The sequence below is a fragment of the Vombatus ursinus genome, unplaced genomic scaffold (genome assembly GCF_900497805.2).
Source record: "Vombatus ursinus unplaced genomic scaffold, bare-nosed wombat genome assembly UNPS02014810.1, whole genome shotgun sequence".
Taxonomy (NCBI): Eukaryota; Metazoa; Chordata; class Mammalia; order Diprotodontia; family Vombatidae; genus Vombatus; species Vombatus ursinus.
The window spans coordinates 48,582,080-48,607,006 of record NW_020954588.1 but is presented as its reverse complement, the minus strand read 5'-3'; the positions used below and the strand labels follow the sequence as shown (position 1 = coordinate 48,607,006).

General features: G+C 50.4%; 1 protein-coding gene across 7 annotated transcripts; it reads left to right on the top strand.

Moving 5' to 3' along the window:
• Positions 1–818: 818 nt before the first annotated feature.
• PIGZ (phosphatidylinositol glycan anchor biosynthesis class Z) lies at positions 819–18,844 on the top strand. 7 transcript variants are annotated; one of them, XM_027875673.1, is made up of 5 exons: positions 819–975; positions 4,282–4,454; positions 8,533–8,641; positions 11,151–11,337; positions 16,289–18,844. In XM_027875673.1, exons 3-5 carry the CDS (start codon positions 8,606–8,608, stop codon positions 17,803–17,805), a joined length of 1,740 nt encoding a protein of 579 aa, XP_027731474.1. In that variant the 5' UTR covers positions 819–975; positions 4,282–4,454; positions 8,533–8,605; the 3' UTR covers positions 17,806–18,844. The 7 variants fall into 7 exon arrangements, with proteins under 7 accessions (XP_027731474.1, XP_027731473.1, XP_027731476.1 ...); XM_027875672.1 differs by having other exon boundaries at positions 4,279–4,454; XM_027875675.1 differs by lacking the exons at positions 819–975; positions 4,282–4,454 and adding an exon at positions 8,871–9,075 and having other exon boundaries at positions 8,555–8,635.
• The last annotated feature ends 6,083 nt before the right edge of the window (positions 18,845–24,927 follow it).

The window sequence follows — 24,927 nt, the reverse complement described above, 5'->3', positions numbered from 1 at the left end:
GGTACAATGACCATCTTTTTCTATATGTTCTCACATCGGGGTGCAAGCTAGCAGATGGCCACCAATGGATGTGACTTGAAATTCGAGCTGATTCAAAGCTACGCAAGTTGGGTAAATGGTTGTCATGCACTTTGAGGCTGGGGTGGTGTCTGGATTATGTGAATCTATTATCCCTCCAGTGCCGCCCTTATGAACTAAACATGGAGACCGGGGAGGAGTGGTTTACCTTCCTCAGTCACCCAGACCCAAGAGATCCGTTCAGCCTCCGACTGCTGCCGTCTCTCCTTCTTCACCACGAGCTCATACACGGTGAATATCAAAGTAGCCACCCATAAATAATCCTTCTATTGTTACTATTACTGAATTTCTAGACTAACTAATAATAGTTCCTCTCCCCAAATTTATATTGTTCTTTCGAATCTTACCCTGTTGTTCACCTTCCTCTACTATTGACAAAACAAAAACACACAAAAGATGTGTCTTGTAAAAATTAACTTTTTGTATTTCCACATTCTCATGTCTATATCTATCTTATCTCTTTAAGGATATAAACTTCATAAGATAGGAGGCCTAAGTGTTTCTATCAGCTGTGTATAGTGCCCAGCACATAGTAGGCTCTTAGCAAAATGTTTTAAAATTTTTTTTAAAGTAATGTAAGGAACAAGATGATACACAGCTTAGGATGCTAAATTTCTTACCTAGCCTGCATCCAGCCCTTAGGCCACAATGGTTTCACTTCTGTCTCCGTAATCAAAACGATAGCATTAGAAGATACAATTACTTGAGTTTCCAAATGATCTCAAAGACACCCGCTTATTCGGAAGTGTCATTTCTATACTTAGGGTGGAAGAGGCCCTGCTTCCTCAAAGGGCAGTGCTGTTGAGTGGCCCGGCACCCTGTTGGGGGGGGCTCATCCCAAGGAACTTCACGGACAACGATCTCTTCTCAGGACTTCACCATGCCTCTCTCCCAACAGTAAGTCATTTACTATTATTATTATTTTCTAGTTTTTTTTTAAACAAAATATACTCTAATAATCATCTAGCAGATATATTTATAATGTAACAGTATTCAGATTGAAAAGAGGAAGAAACTTGTTTCAACAGCTTCTCTTAGCTGTTTTGCATTTAAAACATCACCAATCGGGTGATAATAATTGAGTTAAATACTTTTCATACTTATCAATTCATTGAAAGTCATTTATCTTATTACCCCTGGCATTTTCATGCTAATCATAGCAGTTTATTTATGCAGTGCCTACCTCTTGATAGACTTTTTCCACATTGTGAAAGTTGCTGTAGTCTGTTTTTAGAAATATTTTAAAATGTTTAGTCTATGTTTCTCAATTTTGTTAACATTCCATACATATTAGAAAAAGTACCTGTAAATGGGATCGTCTTTTGTTCAACTGCATTCCTACAAGGTCTGAATATCACAGTGCTCATCCTTTATACAAGCCACTGTGTTAACTGTGTTAAGCCCCTCCCAACTGTGTTTGTCCCAACAACTCTGGGAGACAGGTATAAATCTTTAGTATCCCCTTTGTACGTATAAGGACTGATTAGATTCTTCTCATTTACAACAAAATTTTCAACCCAATCAATTATTGATTTGTAATCATTATGGACGGTACTTAAATCTCATTTTTTTAAAACAAGGATCCATTTTTTTAGTTAGCTCTAGTTCAAAAATTCTTGGTGACACTTTCACCAAGAATTCACTTTCAGCTTTCCATTACTGGTTTTTTATTCTTTTGAATTACCCAAAGACCCAAATCAGTTGCTTTAAATTTTCTAAGTTACTAATCCTTTAGCATAACTATATAAACCAGAGCAAAGAGATACTTTTTTCTCTAGCAATCAGTTAATAGTATTTGTTAAATTCCTACTTGTTTTAAGATATTACAATGATTGGGGAGTGTAGCAACTGTCAAAAGGACATTGCTTAAAAAAAAAACCCAAATCTTTCCTGTTTCAGTGGGATTACAGCCCTCTCTGAAATCTCCTTTTCAAAACTCCAGAACCCTTTCCTTCAAACCCAGAATTTACGCTCTATCAGTGATTCCAACTTTATTTATCCTTCTCATTCTTAACTTTTCTCATTTCTTTACCCAACACTACTCTTTCTTTCTTCTACTTGTTTCATTCCTCTGGTAAACCCCTTTTTGGTTCTTTAGTGGTTACAAATGCACAGTTCATACCCACTTCTTTAAGGGCTTTTGGGCAATGAGAATTAGTTACAATCACATAGTTTTTGTAAGTGATAGGCAAATAAATTCCAAAAAACGACCCACTCAGTACAAGTTCCTGGATAGAAGAGCTGGTTAAAGCTGGCTGAAGAAAGGCCAGTTCATTGATGGGAAGTTTCTCAAGATGCGGAATGATGATAACCCTAGAAAAAAAGAACAAATAAAGGGTTCCTAAACACTTTATATTCTCAAACCAAACTTTACACAGCTTAGTAGCTCTTTCTTTCATCATCCCCAGACAGGGAGGCCACCCTTGTCCCAACAGGGGACTTACGTCAGGCTCAGAGAATTTGGATGCAGACAGCAAGGGGAGTGAGTAAAGCAGGATGGAGATGTCTTTGTCAGTGTTCTTGTGATTGTGCAAGGGAGTTTCATAACTGGTAAACAAGTAGTGAATGTCACATTAAAGTTTGAGGCCTATTATAAAGGCCTACTATAAGAACCCATCTTATCTAATTATCCCTACATGACTTATGTAAAATATAAAACTGATTAATACTGATTGGAATAAAGTAGGGGTCTTAATGAATCATTTCTCACACTGGGAACATCAGAATCTGACTTGTGTCAAAGGACCCTGAGTTCCCCTGCAAGCACTCAGGCAAACAAAAGCATTAAACATAGCATAAGTTTATTTAAGGTAATGATGATCACAGAAAGAACTCGCACCTAAGCCTTCAGAAAGCAACAGAAAGCTCCATTGCGCTTGTCTACAGGTTTTGCTCTTGGGCCCCATCAATTCCCACTATCTACACAATGAAGCCCCTGCCTCCCGGTCCACGGTTTCTGAGGCCGTGATGACCCTGGCCCTGGTGTGGGCAGGCATCTATCTGGGATCTATGCTCGGCCGTCTATGCAGCCTCCTCAGTCCCTCTACATAATTCGCACTGGGCATCTGGGGGTCCCAACCCACCCTCAATCTAGGACATTCTCTCAGCATGATTCTGTCCGTCTTTCCTACATGAGGGCCCACGCTGTACCCTCCCTCTTGCACGGTCATTGACCTGGAATCTCTCCTGGTACTGGGGCCCCCAGGCTTCCTTTCAGCCCCGTACAGACAGAAGGGCCTTAGTGCCTAAACTCCTACGGATGCAGGCCTCGCTGCCACAAATGGTTGGAGAGGTGGATCTGAAAAAGCCCACCAGGAGAACAGAGGCTGGAGAAGCCGCTGAGAATCAGAAGGGCCTGGGTGGATGAGAAGGGATGCCCTACGGTAAAAATCAGGAAAAGAGCAGTTTGTGAGGGCACAGGATTGGGGGGAAACATACAGCAGATGTCTGACTGCTAATGAGACCCCAAGGGAGAGCCTCGGCTGGCAGAAATATTTAAAGGCCGTTGATTAAAAGGGCAGAGGATGAGGAGGCAGTGGTGGTGGCTGCTGGCTTCTTTCCAGGCTGAGAGAGGAGAGCAAATGATTCTGATCCCCGGGGTCTCCCGAGGCACAGGACATGCTTTGAAGAAATGCTCGATTTTGACAACAGTGACTTATCTGATTTCAGGGAAGAGGGTATGAGGGGATTCCCTCCCTCTTCTCTTTCACTCTAATCTAATTTCCTAATAAGATGGAGGCGGCTTCTCCTCTCTCAACATTTTAGTTCCTTGAAATCTCTGTCAGGAGATGCTCCATTAATTCTTCATATCTGTCACCCCACCCCCCTTCCATCTACTCCTCGCTTCCTTCCATTCTGTGGCATTATTCTATTGATCCCCTTCCCCCATCATTAGGTTCTGGGTGGTGTTTCTTTAAATAGCCCCCTCCTTCCCCCTGGCAGCCGAGCCTTGCCAGGTTCTCTCTGTGCTAGGTAACATCCATTAGGATGCTGCAATGCGTGTGGGTGGCCAGGCCCTCCCCTCTTGCTCCGCTCTGCTAAAAATCTCTGCCATCCGACTGCAGATGCTTCTCCCGCTGGTGAGTGGGGCGCTATCTCCAGGGTGACGGGCTTGCATTTTCACACGCAGTGCTGGGGGAAGGGCCGAAGGGAGGGACACGCTGGGGGAAATAAGTTTTTTATCCCATTTGATTTTGTCAGCAGGGACACTCCAGGGAGCATATGGGACGAAGCTGCTCTCACTGAAAATTCCAGCTGGGGACCTTAAGCCCGAAGCTGGACAGCCAAACTGAAGAGTGCTGAAGACAGATCCAATTAAAAAAGAAAAAAAAGACAAAGAAACTGGCTCACCAAAGAAGTGACTTGCACCTGAAGAGGTAGGTTGTTCCATTTTAAGTAAGAATCTCTGCTATTGATTAAAACAGGCAAGTTCGGAAAGGGCTTTTCACTTGGTTTCTCTTTCACCACACTATGACTGTGACTAAGTTTTTCTTGGGACTCCGGACCCGAGTTCCAATCCCCATTTGCTGCATACTACCTGTATGACCTTGGGTGAGTCACTGAAGCCCTTTGGGCCTCAGTTCCATACCTGTAAAATAATGGGGTCTAGGTCCCCTGCAATTCAAAATCCTGTGAGCCTGTCAGGGTTGTGAATCTCTTCTAGTCCCAGAAATCTCAAAACAACTGTGAATGTTACTAAACGTTGAGCCCAGCAGAGCAGGTATTCTATTAGAGAGAAAAAAGTGAGGACCAGAGATGGGCCCTTATCTCACCTGTATGTTAATGCCATTTGTACATCTGCTGCAATCCAAAGAGACTGGGTCTGGGAAGCCAGGGGATGAGCAGAACAGACTTTGGGCCCACAAGAAGGGGGTTGAACCCCATGACCTCTAGGGTCCCTCCCAGCTCTAAATCTGTGATTCTGAGAAACTTCAAACAACTACTCATCCTACCTCGCCCATGCAACTCTATCACAAATTAAGAGATCTCTCTCCTCCTCCATGAAGCCTTCCTGGATGCTTCATCCAAAGGGAACTCTTGTTTCTTTGAATAAAAAGAGCATTTTGCTCTTTTGTTCATTTCTCAAAACTTACTCTGTCATCTCCTATTTGCACCAGTCTCATCTCAGGGTAACACCAGCTGCTCTTGGGGGGAGAGGGGCAATGCATATATATAATTTCAAAATGCTTAATAAATCATTATATGTAATAATATAATCTGTGATACAATTAATATTATGATAAATAATAATATCCAGCATTAGGATAAACTAGAGAAGAGCAGCTGTACTTAAAAATAACTTTTTCATCTATGAGCTAATTTGGACTGATTGCTTCTTAGAGTTAGAACTCTAGAAGGCCCTAGCAATGCCATGGCTTGTCCAGCCAGGGAGTGAGTAGCCAAGTTGGGGTTCCGATCCAGCCATCTGATTCCGAATCTTGTCCTCTTGCCACACTCCAACAATGGCCACGTCCAACTGCATTCCCAGGCCGTGGCTTTCCCTCACTCTGGCAGCTCTTTCTAGGACAATGTGCACAGATAACTCCCATTCCTGCCATGCTGGAAAGTTCACAAAGCACTTTCCTCCCAATAGCCCTCTCAGATAGATAGTGGAAGAATTATTCCCATTTTGGAGAAGAGGAAACCCAGGCCCACTGGTGAGAAGAGACTTTGTCAGGATCATAGCTAGAAGGGCTCCCAGAATAATCAATCAAGTATTTGTTAAATGCTTACTATGTGCTAAACTTCGGGGATTGGTGTCCAAAGCAGGAAATGATCCTTACTGGCAAAGAGCTTACAGGCACATGTGGAAATAACAAATACAAATCTATAAGTATGTTTATTATAAATATGAAGTAAATATATACAAGGTAGTTAAAACAATGTTGTTCGGGGGTGGGCTCTAGCTTTTGGGGGCATCAGGAAAGACTTCTTGTACAAGATGGTGCCCGAACTGTATCTTTAGGGAAGAAGGACCCATCAGGTGGAGTTGAGGAGGGAGGAATATTCCAGGCTTGGGGAATGGCCAGTACAAAGATGGGAGGTGGAGTGTGGTATATGAAGAACAGAAAGAAGGTCAGTTGGGCTGAATAACAGAACTCAGAATGGGGAACAGTGCCTTCTGAGGCTTGGAAGGTAGTCTGGGTAGGGATGGGCTTTAATCGCTCAACAGAAGAGATCATATTTGATCCTAGAGTGAATAGGAAGACCCCAGGAGTTGGGTGAGTAGGGGGATATATATATATATATATATATATATATATATAGGAACATAACTTAGCAGGGAGGAGAGACTTGAGACAGGGGGGCCAATGAGGAGACTGCTGCAATAATGCAAACAAGAGAGGATGAGGCCCAGACTAATGTAGTTGTTGGGTGAGAAGAGAGAAGGGATGTGGTAGATGTTGTCATGGTAAGGAGGGTTTGGCAAGGGACTGGATCTGTGGGGTGAGGGTGAGGGAGGAGTCTGGGATACCCTGAGGTTATAGACCTCATAGATGGGAGGGACAGTGGTGCCTTCAACAGGAACAGGGACATTTGAAAGAGGGAAGGATTTGGGGGAAAAGATGAGTTCCACTTTGGACATGCAGAGTTTAAAGCTGTGTCTAGGACATCCAGTTTGAGATGTCCAGTAGGTGGTTGGTGACGCTGGCCTGAAGCTCAGGGGAGAGACTGAGACTGGGTCTACAGATCTGGGGGTCATCTGCACAGAGGTGATACCTAAACCCATGGAAGCTGATGAGATCAGCAAGAGTGTGCAGAGGGAGAGGAGAAGAGGGCCTAGGCCAGACCCTTGGAAAAAACCACAATTAGGGGCTGTGATCTAGATGATAAGCCTGCAAAGGAGAGTGAGAAGCCGTCAGAGGGGGAAGGGCCACAGGGCCATGCAGAGCCAGAGACAAAGAGAGACCCTTTGGGAGGTGGGGGAATCAACCGTGTCAAATGCAGCAGAGGCTGGGAAGGATGAGCACCGGGAAGAGTCTATCCAATTTGGCAATTAAGAAACCATCGGTCATTTTGGAGGCGGCAGTTTCAGTTGAAGGGTTAGGTCAGAAACCAGACTGCAAAGGTGAGGAGTGAGAAGGGAGGACCAGAAGGCAGGGATCGGATTTAGCTTTTTCAAAGAGTTTGGCTTGGAGACATACAGAATGAAAGCTTGAGGAGATGGGAGGATCTGTTGATAAAGGGTCTATCGAGGAGGGTCTATTGATAGTTTTTTAAGGTTGGGCAAGTCTGGAGCACGTTTGAAGGCAGTAGGAAGGAGCCAGTAGACTGGGAAAAGATAGAGAGGGAGGGGATGATCAAGGGGGCATCTGCTGGAGGGAGCTGGAGGGCACACGTGGAAAGGCTGGCTTTAGCAAGGATAACGGCTGCCTCTGTCAGAGACGGGGAAAGAAGGGAAGAGTAGAAGCTATCCAGGGGTCTGAGATGAAGAGAAGGGGAGAAGAAGCTCACATGGCAGGACCTCTGTAAGAGGCAAGGTCCTCAGGAAGCATCTCGCCCGACCCTTTCATTTTACAGAGGAGATACTGAACGGTCTGCCCAAGGCCCCACCCAGAGCACATGCAGACCAGCTCCAAGCCCAAGCCCATCCTTCCCCCCAGTTTTACCCAGAGTCCCACAGAGGCGTCACAGACTCCCAGTCCAAGCCATTCCCTACATCCTGCTGCCGCTGAACGTGTCCAAGGACCCCGGGGGTGTGGAGGCAGTATGCTCGGGCTCAGTCCTCCAGTCTCACCCCGGAGAATGGGGACTCCGGAGATCATCCAAGCCAACCCCGTCACTGTACAGGGAAATGTTTCCCCATCACAGTCACTTCTGGACATGCCACTTTCCCGCACCCCTCCCAGCCTTTCCATCACCAAGGAAAAGTTCTGCAAAATTAACACACACTGTGACACCATCTGGCTACACTTGCAACATTCCACACTCACAGCCCTCCACTGAGGAAGACACCCACAGGTTACAAAAAAAGGAAACTGAGGCCCAGAGCGTAGAGGGGCTTGCCCAAGGTCACAGAAGTAGCAAGTGGCGAATCCTCTGACCTAGTGGATCACACTGCCTGCCTCAGTGTCCCCACCTGTAAAATTAGGGGGCTTGGTCCAGCGGACGCCTAAAGCCCATTTCAGTTCCAACCCAAGCTCTAATCAGCTGCTACTCCACAGTTTGGGGGGGAGAGCGGGGTCTGCAGTTAGGAATTCCTTGGGCTGGAAAAAAAATGACCCTGGGATGCCCGGGCTGGGCGCTGGGAGAATGCTTGGGGACGCACTGCGCAGACTCCAGACATCGGGCTCCCCTCCTCGCTCCCCCACCCGCCCCGCTGACGCAGGTGCGCGCTCGGGGCTCGCGGCAGCGGTTTCTATGGTTACCCGCCCTCCCTCCCCCCGCCTCCTCTGGGTGGCCCGGGAGGACTGGCACGTTTTCTTAACCGTCTCCTCCGCTCCCACCCATTAGGCCGCGACGACGTTGTGGGAGGAAAAGGTCTCCCCGAGCGAGGGCCGCCCCCCACCCGCAATCTCTCGTTTGCATGAAATGGGCGTGGCAAAGCTGTGATTGGGTAACGGTGAGTGGCTACCCCGCCCCTTCGATCTGGGCCCGCCCCTCCTGTCCCTGCCTGGCGGGAGGGGCAAGTCCCGGACTCCCCCGATGTGTGGGTTGGACTGGAAGCTCCCTGAGGGCAGGCGGCCGTACCGGGGAATCCCCACCGCCTGCCCCGGTGTAGGCCTCAATAAATGAACACTTGCTGCGTGGAATTCACAAGGAACCTCCACGATCATGCCTTCCTTTTGCAGATGGGAAACCAGTCCCCGAGGGAGAGGGCAAACAGGTAGCCGGCAGAGCTGGGATGCCAAACCAGGTCCGCCGACTTCAAATCCTGTGCTTCTTCTCCTGGGCAGGAGGGCAGGAACTTCTCTGCAACGCCCGGCCCTACCGGGGGTGCCTGGCCTTATTGAAGAAACGCTTGCAGATTAATTAATTAATTAATTAATTAATACGGTGAGAATGGCGAGACTGGGCACAGGGCTCCTTAATAAACACCAACATCGGTCACATTTCAGCCAGTCAGAGATTTAGAGCTAGAGAGGATCTCAGACGCCAAGTCGCTCATTTTACAGTTGAGGAAACTGAGGCAAACAGGGGGAGGTGACTCGCCCAGGGTAACACAGCTAGTGTCTGGGGCGTGATTTGAACTCACAAATAGCAGCCGCGCCACCTAGCTGCCCTTCTGCGCGGCTACGAGCCTTTTTTTTTTTTTTTTTTTCTGGGATGCTCCCTCCCCACCTCTCCTGGCATAATCAGGGCTAACCAGGGTGAAGCTGCTGGTTTCCCAAACCCCCAAGAGAAGGCCAGGAAGCCACTAGGACCAGAAGGTGCTAGAACCCAGCTCAGAAACAAGCTGGAAGCCTAGCGTGGGGCAGGGAGCAGTGCCCTTGATGCTGCGTGATCTTGGGTAAGTCTCTTGATCTCTGAGTGTCAGATCCTGACCCACAGTGGTGGAGGGGGGTTTGAGTCCTGGTCAGTTACTTTCTTTCTTTGGGCCTCAGTTTCCTCAACTCTAAAATGAGGGGCAAGCCCTTCCAGCCCCAAGTCCCTGGCCCTAAATCCCCATGCTCAGGTCTTCCCCTTCACCAGTCCTTAGAGAGGTGCCTCCCTGGACCCCATGTAGGCATCCACAGGATCTGACCATCCCTTCCCCCAAAGGGGCTTCTCAGCCTGGCATTTAAGGCCCCAAGAGCTGGCTCCAGCTTCATCTCACAACTGCATCTGCATCCAACTCAGCAGGACCCCCTGCAGTCCTTCCCTGACCCTGGCAGTGTTCCCCCTCCCTCCTCCACACCTTTGCCCAGGCTGTCCCCCATGCCTAGCATGCCATCACTTCATCACCTCCCTCCTTCAGAAGCCTCCTTTTCCTTCAAGGCTCAGCTCAGTAACCACCTCCTCTGGGAAGCCTTCTTTCTAACTTCCAGGGTTTTTCTCCTTCGCATGGTCTGACCTCTGCTTCCCTACCTAGAACTTTACTTCTCTGTATTTAAATTTCTATAGCCCCAACCCCCAGTCCAGGGTGTCACCAGGCCTCTCCATGATCATTGTTGGGGGAGTTGACTTGAATTGGGCTGTGTCTAGACTGTCACACATATGGTCCAAAGAATCGCTCAGATTCATTATACAGATTATACAAACAAACAGATTCATTATGTAGATGAGAAACCGAGGTTCCAAGGAGTCCATATTCACATGTGGAGTAGATGCCCAAGGGAAATGACTCTGGGCATAGAGCCCTTCAAAATCATTTGGAAATGGTTGGCATCTGCATTTAAAAAAACTGCATTAGAATCTTAAAAGACGAAAGTTATCCCTTTGCTTTGACAAATTAAGAACAGTTTCCCTAAGTGTTCTTTGCGCCAAGGGCTGGCTGTCTGGGAGAGGAGGGGAGGGATATCGGGGGGAGTGTAGGCGACGATGCAGAATCCCAGACAAGGGACCACAGGGTTAAAATCTGAGCCCAGAGAAAGAGGCCGGTTGGGCAGGGAAGGGGTGTGGGTCTGGACAGTCAAGGACGGGGTTAGCCGGTGGGAGGCGGCAGCAGAAAGAGACCTCAGGTCTAATCCAGCCCCATCTTTTCCCGGGTGAGTAGTTAGGGACCAGAAAGTGAAACACCTTCCCGAGGTCACAGGGAGCTGGAGAGGCGGGGAAGGAGGCGTGGGCACCGCCCCCCCCCCCCCCCCGTCCTCGGAGGGGAGCTGCGTCAAGAGTGTCCACGGAGGAAGTGAGAGGCGAAGGCTCACAGACACGAAGAATCCCAGTCTGGCCGTTAGCAGATGAGAGAGCCTGGGGGGGTCCCAGAGCCCCAGGGTGCCCGAAGGCCGGCCCAGGCTAGCCTTCCCACACACCCTCCTGGTCCAGCTTCTCCAGCAGCCAGAGGGATCTTCTCCCCCACGGATGACACACGCGTGAGTCGCCCAGTGACGGAGGGAGAGGTCCCAAGGGCTATGGGAAGACGTGCGCCTCATCTGTAACGTCATGGAGAGAGACGGAGTTCTTTTTCACTTTTTAATTCGCTCTCCATTCAGGTCCCCAGACGGAGAGCCGGCCCGGCCTGGCTCGTCTCTGCTCTTCTGTGTCCGGAGGTGCTGGGGATGTGGGCCGCCCAGGTGCTCTGGGGAAGCCTCGGCCTCCTGCGCATTGCCTGGTGCCTTCTGCCGCAGACCGGTTATCTGCATCCCGATGAGTTCTTTCAGTCCCCCGAGGTCATGGCAGGTAAAATCCCTTGCCCTAAAGGGGCTGATCATTTTTTTTTTTTCCCTCTCTGTTGCTAAAAAAAAACAAACAATTTTGTTGATGTTTTAAAAAAATAATCAAGCAAGCAAACAAGGAGCATTCATGAAATGCTGAAGAAATCCTGGGTTCAAGGCCCTCTGTGAGTCCATACTCATTCAAAAACCATAGTACACGAAACCCTTCCGGAGTGGGAGTGTTTCCTTTTACCAGTCAGCCGGAAGGCACATTTAATTCAGAGCAAAGGAATTTTTTAAAATAACTATTTATTTATTTTTAGTTTTCAACATTCACTTTCATAAGATTTTGAGTTTTAAATTTTCTCCCCTCCTCCTCCCTCCCCCAAATGGCATACAATTTGATATAGACTCTACTTACAGATTCATATTAAATACATTTTCACGTTAGTCATGAGGTAAAGAAGAATTAGAACTAATGGAGGGGAACCACAAGAAAGAAGAAACAAAACAAAACCAAACCGCAACAACAAAAGAGAGCAAACAGTCTGCTTCCATCTGCATTCAGACTCCATGGTTCTTTCTCTGGATGTGGGTAGCACTTTCTATCACGAGGCCTTTGGAGATGTCTTAGATCCTTGCACGCTGAGAAGGGCCAAGTCTATCAAAGTCAGTCATCACATAACATGGCTGCTACTGTGTACAACGTTCTCCTGCTTCTGCTCACTTCACTCAGCATCAGACCACACAAGTCTTTCCAGGTTTTTCTGATGTCAGCCTGTTCATCATTTCTTATAGCACAATAGTGTTCCATCACATTCATATACTGCAACTTGTTCAGCCATTTTCCAATTGATGAGCATCTCCTCAGTTTCCAATTCTTTGCCGCCACAAAAAGAGCTGCTATGTTTTTGGACACGTAGGTCCTTTTCCCATTTGTATAATCTCTTTGGGATACAGCCCTAGAAGTGCTATTGCTGGATCAAAGGGTATGCACAGTTTTATAGCCCTTTGGGCATTGTTCCAATTTGCTCTCCAGAAAGGTTGGGTCAGTTCACAACTCCACCAACAATGCATTAGTGTTCCAATTTTCCCACATTTTCTCCAACATTTATCATTTTCCTGCTTTGTCATGTTGGCCAATCTGATAGGTGTGATGTGGTACCTCAGAATTGTTTTGATTTGCATTTCTCTAATCAATAGTGATTTAGAGCATTTCTTCATATGACTATAGATGGCTTTAATTTCTTCATCTGAGAACTGCCTGTTCATATCCTTTGACCATTTGTCAATTGGGGAATGACTTGTATTCTTATAAATTTGACTTAATTCTCTACATATTTTAGAAATGAGGCCTTTATCAGAGACACTGGCTGTAAAAAATGTTTCCCAGCTTTCTGCTTCCCTTCTAATCTTAGTCGCGTTGGCTTTGTGCAAAAACTTTCGAAATCATCCATTTTGCATTTCTTGATGTTCTCTATCTCTTGTTTGGTCATAAATTCTTCCCTTCTCCATAGATCTGACAGGTAAGCTATTCCTTGCTCTCCTATTCAGAGCAAAGAAATTTCATGCTATTGCATAGCAAGTCTGGGCCACACTTTGCCATCGATTCAAACGCCATCAGTGGAGAGGGTAGCCACAGATGAGGATCATATGTGGGAGTTACACATCACTCTCTCAGCAATCATTTTTAAAGTTCCTACTATGTGCTGCACACACAAAGACAAAAACCAACCAAAAATATCATCTCTGCCCTTGGAGAGCTTCCCTTCAGCATGTTACAGATATGTAGGTAAAGGCTAGATCCAAAACCACAAAGTCATTTGGTGAGAGAGAGGAATTGGGAGAGGTTTCTTGAAGGAGGTGCCTTCAAACCGAGCTCCGAATGGGGGGATACAACCCAGGTCATACATATGGAGGGACACCCAAACACACGTGTGGACATGTGTAAACTAGGGTTCATGTCACACACATGGAGGGGCACCCACACACATGCATGTGGACATGTGTGACCAGAGCTCATGTAGTCAGTGCATGGATGGGCACTTCCCACATGCGTGGACATACACGACCAGGGTTCGTGTGGTTACCTGCATGGAGGGGCATCACACACACACACACGCATGGACACACATGACCAGGGCTCATGCATAAAGAGGCACACATGTGGACACGTGTGACCAGAGCTCGTGTGGTCGCATGAATGTAGGGGCACACATGTGGACACACATGACCAGGGCTTATGCAAAAAGAGATGCACGTGTGGACATGTGTGTCCAGGGCTTGTGTGGTCACATGCATGAAGGCATACCTGCACATGTGGACACACATGACCAGGGCTCATGCACAAAGAGGCACACATGTGGACATGTGTGACCAGAACTCTGTGGTCACATGAATGGAGGGGCACACACGTGGACACACATGACCAGGGATCATGCATAAAGAGGCACACATGTGGACACGTGTGACCAGAGCTCATGTGGTCGCATGAATGGAGGTGCACACATGTGGACACACATGACTAGGGCTTGTGCATGAAGGACACATACATGGACATGTGTGACCAGAGCTCATGCAGCCCAGGCTCTCAGCTGTCCCTCAAGCAGAAGCATCCAGACATGGTCCTGACAGTGAGGGAAGGGCGGTCGAGGGCATCTCCTGGGCTCTCACTGGCCTCAGGAGGCCTGAGTTTGTGTCACCGACCAGTAGGCACGTCTCCAAATGGGAGGATTAGACCAAGTGACCTCAAAGAACCTATCAATGGGATCATCATCAGTCACGCAGTCAGCAAACATTTATTAGGTGCTTACTGTATACCAGACACTGTGTGGAGTGCTGGCTACAAAGCTCCTGAGGCGTCCAGTGTAATGAGGGAGACAGCCTGTCCAAGGGCTGTACGTGTCCGTAGAAGGGAAGACCAGGATCGAGCCCCAGGCCGTGGGCTCCACAGGCTCTGTGGATGGACTTGAGAGGGTCTGAGAACTTGGAGAGGAAAAAGCGAGTACGTCTTTGTTGTCAGTACCCTGTAACTGAAACGGAGCAGTTCTTTCCATTCTGAATTTAGCCGATGAACCTGACTCTGACAAGGGGCCCAGAGGTTTCATCAAGCTGTGGTCCCAAAGAGGCCGTGGCCAAACAGCGTTAGGAACCTGCAGTAACAAGGAGAGGCCTCCTTCAGAGGGCAAGGTGTGAGCCTGGGGGATGGCCCGGGCAAATGCCTGGAGATGGGAGATGTTGCAGTTGTATTGAGGAATAGCAAGTACCAGTGGGGTTAACTGGGTCCCCCAAAGACTCTCCCTCTCCTTTTACAGATGAGGAAATTCCAGGCTATGGGAGGGAAAGAGTCTTGTGCAGGGTCCCACGTCTACACCCTCTCCCAGGGTTCTGTGCCTCCAGGGCACTCAGGGTATGGAAAGAAACTGGCCTATTGACCCGGCTGTGCAGGAGGCAGCCTGAATCCTCGGGCCTCGGCTGAGTCAGAGCTGGCCAGGGTCCCAGGCGGGCCTCTGAGCTCCCACCACTGGCTTTTCATGATTCCTAAACATCTGCAGTGAAGATGGGTGACTCTGTCCTCCATCTTTCTGGGCCACAGCATCCAGGATCCTTCTGGCTCCTGGTTTCTTGCCAATGGCTACTAGGAGAAAAAAAGACTTTCCAAACTGATGTGGGAGCAGGGCCCCACACCCACTTGGCTAGAGCGAAAGGCGGCCTTTTGGTGACCAGCCAGAGCAAACAGCTGGAATGGGGCGAAGGCCAGACCTGACCAATGACTCTGGCCCAGCCCCCACCCCTCACATTCATTATATCCTCCTTCTAGACAGACGTGTGGACTCCCCTGCAGGAACAGAAGCCCCTCGAGGGCAGGGGCATAATGTGCTCTGGAAATGTCTGCTACTGTTATTTATGATGATTCATTTATTTGCTGCCGATGGTGTGCCAGACATTGCTGGGTACTGGGGACGCTGCCCTTGAGAAGCTTACATCTGTCAAGGAAGGGAAAGGGACAAGGGAACATGCATCTTTATTAAGCACCTGCTGTGTGCCAGGCACTGTGCTAAGCGGTTTACAACTATTGTCTCACTTGATGGAGGAAAACAACGCGTAAATGAATTAGTTTGTACAAAATCTATACCCAGTAAATATAAGGTAATGATGCGCCCTCTGAGGTAAACCCCAGGCGACTCTTGCAGACCTGAAGTTACTGAAAGAGGGCATGTATGTATTGGTGGAGGGATCTCCCTCCCCGGGAGTGGCTAAAACCAATGAAACTGGTCCAGTCCCCCCAGTGATTGTTCCCCAGGGTCCACGAGAGGAGCTGTCCACTAAAAGGAGGCACATGCCCACATCGGGCATCTGGACCCAGAATTGACTGTCTTTTGTGTTTGCTCTGAGTTTTGTTTTCAGGAAACTCCTTGAACAATGCGTTATCACTGCCTTTTCTTCCTGACCCCCTGACCCTTTCACTGAAACCTTCTTTATAGCAAGGAAAAATAAGCGGGCTCAGTGACTGAGCCAGAGGTCACCTTCCTTGGGGAGGAGGGAGGTGCATTTTGTCCCCGGTCCTCTGGGACCAAAATAGTTATTGCATTGAATGGGGTTTCTGAAACCTTGTTTGCAAGACTCAACTGAGGTCTCAAGTGACCTCAGAGAAAGAAGGGGTTTTGTCACCAGCCGAGCCAGCGGCACAAGAGGGAGGAGAGACCCAGCACACCCCCAGGTCGAGGTGAGGGAGGGCCTGGAGAGGAAGGCAGGCCTCAAGGAAGGGGGGCCTGGGATCACCTGGGAGCGATGGACCTGCCAGGGGCTCCTTCTTAACACCCCCTTTCCTGTTCCTGCTATAACAGCCCCTCTCCTCCTCCATAGACAGAGCTAGGTCTCCTCCCATAAAGGCAGGATTTGAACCCAGGCCTCCCTGGTATTTGCTCTGGGTCTTCTTTACTCCAATCACCTCTTGCCTCTCTTTCCTTTGCTAGAAGATGTCCTGGGCCTGGAGGTCTACCGCCCCTGGGAATTCCTCCCCAGCTCACCCTGCCGGACAGTCCTCTTCCCACTGCTGACCACTGGCTCTGTGTTCTGGTTGATGGAGTTATTGGACAGGCTGGACCTCTGGCCAGGTGCCATCAGCAGCTACACTCTCCTGGTGGGGCCCCGCCTGGTCTTCACAGCCCTCTCCTTTGCTCTGGACTGGGGCATCTACCGGGTGGCCCCACTCTGGGGAGCTGATCCCTGGAACGCCCTGCTCCTGCTGGCCGGTTCCTATGTCACCCTGGTCTTCTACACGAGGACCCTGGCCAATGCCTTGGAGGGGCTTCTGTTCATGTGGCTGTTGGTGCTGGTCTCTCCGGGCACCCACGGGAAGCTGAGTCCGTGGCGTGGGGGACACAGCTGGCTCCTGGGCGCCGTGGTGGCCGCAGGGTTCTTCAACCGGCCCACGTTCCTGGGGTTCGCCCTCCTGCCGCTGCTCTTCTGGTCCAGCGGCTGCACCACGGTGGTGCCTCTCAGCATGAGGGCCCTGGTCCAGAGAATGCTGGAGCTGCTCCCCGGGGCCATGCTAGTGGCTTCCCTGTTCGTGGCTGCCGATACGTGGTACTACTCCTCGCGACTGGGGCTGGGCCCCCGCCTCATCCTGACTCCCGCCCACTTCCTCAGCTACAACCTGGACCCCCAGAACCTGGCCCAGCACGGCACGCACCCCCGCCTCACTCACTTGGCCGTCAACGGGGTCCTGCTCTTCGGGGTCCTGCACGCCGCAGCAGTGATGGGCGCGTGGAAAGTGCTGAAGGAAAGCCTGGCCTCCGTGGCTCAGCGCCAGGCTCCCTGGACCCGTCCGGCCAGGAAGACGGTCCTCCTTCTCTTCTACTTCTTTCCCCTGGCTCTGCTCTCCCTCTTCAGCCATCAGGAGCCTCGGTTCTTGGTCCCCCTCCTAGGACCCCTGACCCTGTTCAGCAGCCAGAAGGGCCAGGGGGTGGCCCCGTGGAGAATCGCCTCGGTCACTCTCTTCAACGTCCTCGGGGCCCTGTTCTTTGGCTGCCTTCATCAGGGTGGCCTGGTCCCTTGCCTGTCCCGTCTAGAGAACAGCATCCACGCCCCGGCTCCCGAAGGGCAGCCCTCCCACTACACCCTGCTCTTCACCCACACCTACATGCCGCCGCGCTACCTCCTCCGCCTGCGAGGGCCAGAGCCGCCCGTGGAGGTCATTGACCTGGGCGGGGCCGAGAGCCGGGCCCTTTGCCAGACCCTCGACCAGCTCGCCAGCCATCCCGTCTGCAACACCGCTGGGGGCGATCGGCTCTGCCGGATCTTTGTTGTGACCCCTGGGACAGCCAGGGAGGCTGCGGCCGCCTGCCCCTTCTCCCTGAGGAACGAGACCCGGGTGTTTCCCCACTTGACTCTGGAGGACCCGCCTGGGCTCTCTGCCCTGCTGAGCAGACGCTGGAGGGACTCCCTTGGCCTCTACATCCTGGAAGTGGGCGAGCGGAGGAGACAATGAACCTCCCGAAAAGGGGGCAGGGCCCCGCCCACATCTTGCGCCCCCCGCCCTCCGCGAAGTTCCTTTGTTTAATAAGACCGGACAAGTTCCTGGGGACTGGCAGGCAGACTTACCGGCACCCACGACCTGGATGACCAAAGCAGGCGTCCGTCCCAGTCATAGGCCAAACCAAGCCAAAGATGACTCTGCTGGCCAAGCTTTGCCCCCTGGCCACGGGCCGCACCCCCGAGACCTCTCCCGGTGGGGTTCCATTCTGGGTGCCACTGTCAGGAGAGACATGGACCACTTGAAGCTTGCCCTGAGGAGGGTGCCCGGGGCGGTGAGGGGATGCGAGATTAAACTGAAGAAGCTTAGAATGTTGAGCCTGAACAAATATCTGGGAGGTGAGGCAGTGCCAGGGTAAGGAGGGTAAGGGAGAGAGAGTGGGGCCGGGGACTGAGAGGTCATGATTACTGCATGTATTTAAAGGGCTTTCTTCATTTGGGGAAAGGAGTGGCTCGGCGGGAAGAACAGACACCAAACAGTGGAAATTTCATGGAGGGAGATTTCACCTCAACAGAATCCCCGGATGGAAGAGGGGAAGGGGGGCCCCTGTCCAACTAGTCCTCCTGTTGCATATGAGGAATCTGATGCCAAAGGGGCGAAGTGAATTGCCCAATAAGACCTTTCTCTTAATTAGAGGGTAGTGCCTAGTACATAGTAAGTGCTTAATAAATGCTTTGTCTGTGCTATCTACATCCATCCATTCGTGTCTGTCCATCTATATCCATCCATCCATCTACCTGTCTAGATGTGCAAAAACGGGACGGGCAGCTTTGTGAGGCATTCAGCTTCCTGCCCCTGATGGTGAATTACAACCAACAGACTCAAGAGTCACTGACCTCTGGGGTCACCTAGTCCCCTTGACAACACCTTCAACCTTTTCTTGAACACCTCCATGACGGGGCCTTCACTGCTTCACATGGAAGCTCATTCTGTTGGACACCCTCACTGCTGGGAAGTCCTTTCTTATATAGAGCTGAGACCTGCCTTCCTATAACTTCCACCTTCGTGTCAACCCCCCCCCCCCCGCCCTGTGCTGATCAGAACATGTGTAATCCCTTCTGCGCATGAAGCCTCTCCAAGTACTTTAAGAATGATGGATGTCTCCTGTAAATCTTTCATTCTTCAGGCCAGATATGCCCAGTTCTTTCAAACCTTCCTCATACAACATGGTTTCTACAAGGCTCCCCCTCCTCGGGATGTCTGTGGTTTGGGAGTGACCCTCTCAGAGAAGTGGGGTGCCCAGAATACCCTCCAAAGGAGATCCGACCAGAGCCTGGAGGAAGGCCTCACCTCTGTCAAGCAGAGATTGGGTGATGTTGTAGAGGGAGTCCCCTCCTCTTCGCCCCCCCCCAGTGGAGGGTGAGTGGAATGTTGTTCGGGTGGTGGCTCCCTCGCTTATGCCCTGGTTGGGATGGGATTGGCCTCTCAGGAAAGGTCAATGGCCTCTCCATGCCTCAGTTCTGCTTCCCCATGCCGAGCACTCCCTCCCCTCTCATCTGCCTCTTCTAGAACCCTTTTCTTTCTTCTCTAGGGCCAGGTATGGTGCCCCCCTTCCATTAAGCCTTCCCTGCTCTGCCCTTCCTCCTTGGCAAAAATGCTGTTCTCTTTATCCAAAGCACTTCGGATTTGTTCCACGTATTATCCTCCTTACCAGCACCCTTCCCTGCTTCTCTCCCCCAGTAAGACTGGAAGGTCATGGTCCATGTTCATTAAATGTGAATTTCTTTGGATAATAACGAAGTCTCGTGTCACTGAACCCGTAGAAGGAAATCATAACAACCTTTCCAACCCAGCTCACACACCCTGGACACGTAATTAAGACCCAAAACTCTAGGCTTGCCAGAACATAGTTGTCTGGGAATCAAAGGCAGGAGGGAATGCCTGTTCTCTGCTCCACTTGACTGGGCTGGCGAGTTTTACTGAACCAAGTGAAAGCAGAGATTGCCGGAGCCAGCAGGTAGAGTGAGCTGCCTCTCCTGCCCTCAAGAGCCCCTGGTGCTGGTCCAAGTATTTGGCTCAGGAGGAAAAGGGCCCCTCTCTTGGATGCTGAGTTGGGATCTGTATTCCTGGAGAGGACCCAGAGATGACCAGAAGGAGTGGGGGAGGGAATTCCTCTTGTCCATCATGCCCCTCCCACCCCCACCCCCACCCCCTGCCCTGGGACCTCTCCCAGGCTCCCTCAGGCTTTCTCAAACTTCTCTTGACTCAAGTAGACCCTGCCCCCTCACCCCCAGGCAGACTTGCCAAGGCAAAGATTGTCACAACCAGAGGTGGGAGGAGCTTAGAGATCCTTTTAAAGTCCCACCCCATTCATCTTCACAGAGGAGGAAACCGAGGGCCCCAAGGGATCCAGTTCCAGGTCCCCAGACTCTCCTCCTTCCAGTCCTCTTTCCAGCACACTGTTCTGCCTCCAGAGGGAGTCTGCATTTGTACTCAAGTACCATGTACCTCGTGTGACCAGAGGTGGCCAGGCAGCCTCTGCCCCACTGCTTTTGCCATTCTGAAATGGGAACTTTGCTTCTGTTGCCCCATCTCAAGAAGGAGCTGACCTGAACAGTCTGGAAGACACAAGAAAAGAGTCCGGGCAAGGTGACCATGGGCTGAGGCCTGAGCTTCCTCCTGGTTTGGCCCCCATCCCCTGTTCTACCCAGGTGAGCCAAGCCATAGTGAGCAATCCAAGCCCTTTAGAGACTGCCTGGGACACCCAGGCAGTGCCACCTCCACCGATGCCACTGCTGATCTCGGGTGGGTGTCCTGCCTCCAGCGGGCTCACGGGGGAAGGTCACGCATGGGCAGGCAGTCGTCACCACCACGATAAGGAGCACGGGAAGGTGGGCCTCGAAGGAGAGGTCTGAGGGCAACGAAATCCTATGCAAAAGGCAGCCCAGGACCGGGAGATGGGCTGTGTCTGTGTGTACACATGCATGATGTGTGCACATGTGTATGCTGCATATGTTGCATATGTGTACGTACACATGTACGGGTGCTTGTGGCAATCGAGGTACCAGAGGACCATCTACAAAGCCTGGCAGACACTGCAGAGAGGAAGGGCTGCCTCCCAGCGCCCAGAGACAAAGCCCTGGTGGCCACGCGCTGGCCAGAGCCCGAAGTGGTGGTGGCATCAGCTTCTCCTGCAGGTGCCGTGCCCCTCCCCAGCTCAGACCCTGCCTCCGGCCCAGACTGGAGAACTAGCTTTGGCCGGTGAACCGTGGAGGGCAATGGGGCTGCAGAAACAGCTCGCTCAACCTTTAGAAATAGAGACCATGACAGCAGCAGCAGCAGCGGCAAGAAGGGGCTTCACTGGGGCAGCTAGGTGGACAGAGCACCAACCTTGGAGTCAGGAGGACAAGCATTCAAATCTGGCCTCAGACACTTGACACTTACTAGCTGTGTGACCCTGGGCAAGTCACTTAACCCCAACTACCTCACCAAAAAAAAAAAAAAAGGCATCATTTGGGGAGTTTTTTTAAGTTCTGCAAAGCACCATCTGTCTTATTGTATTTGCTCTTCCATCGAGGCAGAGGGTGGGAGTGAGTAGAGCCCTGGCCTTGGAAGTCAGAGAGGAAGACCTGGGCTCAATTCCTGCAGAGGCCCACTTATTAGCTCGGTGACCCCAGGCAAGTCTCCCAGACTCAGTTTCCTTGCTTGTAAAATGGAAATAACACCCAGAGTTGTTATGAGGACCAACTGATGCAGCACATGTAATGCCTTAGCAACCTTAAAGCACTATGTAAGTGATAGCTAGTATTATTCATTATTATTACTTAACATTTATTATGCGTTGAACTCAAGGCAGAACAAAAATTGAGGCGACTGCGGAGCATGTTTGTGTGTGCGCACACATCTGTGTGACCTGTGCATGCATACATACATGAACGTGTACCATCTGCATGAACTGTGTGTATGTAATGCACGGGGCCAGCCAGTCCCCAGCTCAAAGGCCTTCTCCTCCGGCCTCACCTTTCTGGACTGCACATTCCCCTTCCTCACACACTCCTTGTTTCAGCCACACTGGTCTCACTTGCTGTCTTGCACAGGACAAGACATCCTCCCACCTCCCCACCCCTCAGTCCCCGGTTCTCTTGAGTCACTCACTTTCTAGGTTCATTCTGATTCTCCCACTCCCTCTCCCCTGCCCCCTACTCATTACTTTGTATTAATTTTCTACATAATTTGTATTTATCTCCGCACACGTCGCACCCCCCAGGAGAACGTAGACTCCTAGAAGGCAGGGTCTGTCTTGCTTTTGTCTTTTAAAGCCAATCCAGCACCAAGCATTTATTAGGTCCCTCTTAAATATAAGAGCAGGTTGCTATGTGCTGGAGAGCCGACGACTAAAGCAAACAGGCCCTGCCTTCAACGAGCATCCATTCTCTCAGAAAAGTCAATACTTCCATACACAAGCATCTGCCCAATAAAAATGAGGCAACAGGGGAGGGGCAGGCATTAGGAAGGTGGCCTTTGTACTGTGCTTTGGAGAAGTCTAGGGACTCCAAGGGCAGAGGAGAACAGGAGGGAGCTCGATCCAGGCATGGGGTAGCCTAAACAAATGCTTGGATTCTAGAGATGGACTGCTGTGTGTGAGCAACCACCAGGAGGCCCATCTAGCTGGCCCTTAGAGCCAGGGAAGGGAAGTCCCACCTACAAGCCTGAAAAGAGGTGGGCTGGTCAGGTTGTGAAGGGTTCCAAACACCAGAACCCGTATTTGTCATTAGCTGGAGGTAACAACGAGACCAGCTGAGGAGGGGAGTGATGGCGGCCAAACCTTGCTGGAGTCATAGACACTTTCTCTAGAAGATGGGGCACAAACACGTCTTTGAGACAGTCGCTGAGGGGCTCCCAATGCTGATACTGGTTCTCCAGTAGAAGCAGTCTCTGCAAAGACATGGGAGATGCCACTTGGGTGGCACAATGCAATGGCCTTTCTTGCTGAGGCTGTTCCACCAATTAGTCCACAAAGATCACCATCATTCAGGCAATCTGCAACTTGGACATTGGTGTCCACCCCCTGCTCCTGCTCTGGATTTTCATGACCCTGCTCTTGCCTCAGTCTCCTCGTGAGTGGCTGGCCTCTCCCGTATATCACCCTCTAACTCAGGGTGTATCCCAAGGTTCAACTGTAGCCTTCTCCCCTCTGTCTGTAACCTCATGAGCTCTTATGGATCGACTGAACAGCAGGTGTCCTGCTGAGCCAGATGTAGCGTGATGGAGCCCACCTATTAAAGTCAGTTGTGAGATTCTGTAGCAAGACTGTGAAAAGCTTTAAATGCCAACTAGTTTGCTTTTCATCCTAAAGGCAGGGGGAATCACTGGGGATTAATGAGGAATAACCTGGTCAAACCCGAGATTTGGGGGGATTATTTTGGTGGCTGTACAGGAGAGATTAGAAGCAGGCAGGCCCATCAGGTGGCTGGTATAAGGTAACAGAAGTGACAGGCCTGAAGTGGGGTGATGGCCGATTATTGGATGCAAGGGGTGGAGGGTGTCAGCTGAGTTATGGAGGTCTAATCTACAAGACCTGGCAACCAATCACATATTGCAGGTACAGAGAGGGAAGAGTTGACTGACCCAACATTTATTATTCAGCAAAGGTGGCATAGCACTGGGTCAATCATGTAGACAACAGGACGGGGCAGGGACAGCGAGAGCAGGTGAGGATCTTGGGCTCACCTGGTGTTTTAGGATCAGCCTCAGGAGGGCAGAGAAGTATTAAGGCCAAGGGGGAGACCCACCAGATGGGAGAGAGAACAGAGGGCCTGGGATCCCTGGCCACACCACTAGACAAGTCTCATTTCTATGACAAAGGTGATGCTCTGGAATGTGAATGAGAGGTGGGGGTGGTTTGAGTAATCTCCCTTTTAGGCCAGCTTCAGAAAGAAGACCATAAGGAGGTAGAAGCAAGTGCTGGATGATTGTAAGTACCAGTTTGGTGGGAAGTAATAGGATGAGGCTGGAAATGAAGGTCCCCAATCATGTGTTTAGCTCTCAAAGGGACATTAAAAACCATCTGATTCAACTTTTTTTTTTTTTTTAAACAGATGAGGAACCTGAGGCCCAGAAAATGTGATTAAGGTCATGGAAATAGACAGACTGGATATGATCCCAAACGTAGTGGTTTCCAATAGGCAAGTCTCAAAGGCCAGGATCAGTCTATTTGGCGGGCAGTGAGCAGTGAACACAGTAGCATAAAGATTTTCCCTTCCTTTGCTGACTCACCCTCCACACCAGGCCCACTGCTCACACAAAGTATGAGGGTGGACTGCAATGGGAAATGGCTTAGAGGCAGGAAGTTCAGTTAGGAGGCAGAGGATGGCTGCAATCTGACCAAGAGTGGTCGGTCACAGATGGGTGGATGCCACAGACTTCACAGGTCTGACAGGCCCTAACAACTGATCAGATTCACAGGGCAAGGGAGAAGGCGGTGTTGAAAGCAAGGAATGCCAAGCTTACAAGCCTGGGTTACTGGTGGTTGAGTTAGGAGCTCCTTTTGGCTATGCTAACTTTGAGGTTCTAGCAGGACACTTAAGGAGAACTACCCAGCAGACAGGTGGAAAGACACTAGAGTTCTGGTTCCCTGTACCTGCTCTCAGGTAAGCAGATTACCAATGGAGGAGTTGTGCTCCGCTTTTCAGAGCACCTTCCTGACCCCGACCTGGGAGGCTGGGGCTAACACGACTATTCTCTTCATTTTCACACGAGGACACAGACTATCAGGGTGAGTTTAACCCAGGATCTTCCCCTTCCTAGCTAAGAAATTCACTCTACTATCGTGTATCACGCCTTTGTCCGGTTTCTTTGAACGCCACGCAAAACCCTGGTCACAATTCGTAATTTATTGCTCATACAGCCAAGGCCATCCACTCCAACTTGAGAAAGGGAGATTCCCAGAGGATCCAGCAGCCCCTATCCTAACCCCTGAGCCTCGCCCCGGCCCCTCTGAGCGTCCTGGGCAGCGAAGGGAGAAACGAGGCACTTGCTCCGGGGCGAACTCACACCACGGCTGCAAGTCCCGAACGGACCAGGCGGGCTGATGGACGGACGCATTCCTCCGGCTGGGGTGGCCTCCCGCAGGCGCTT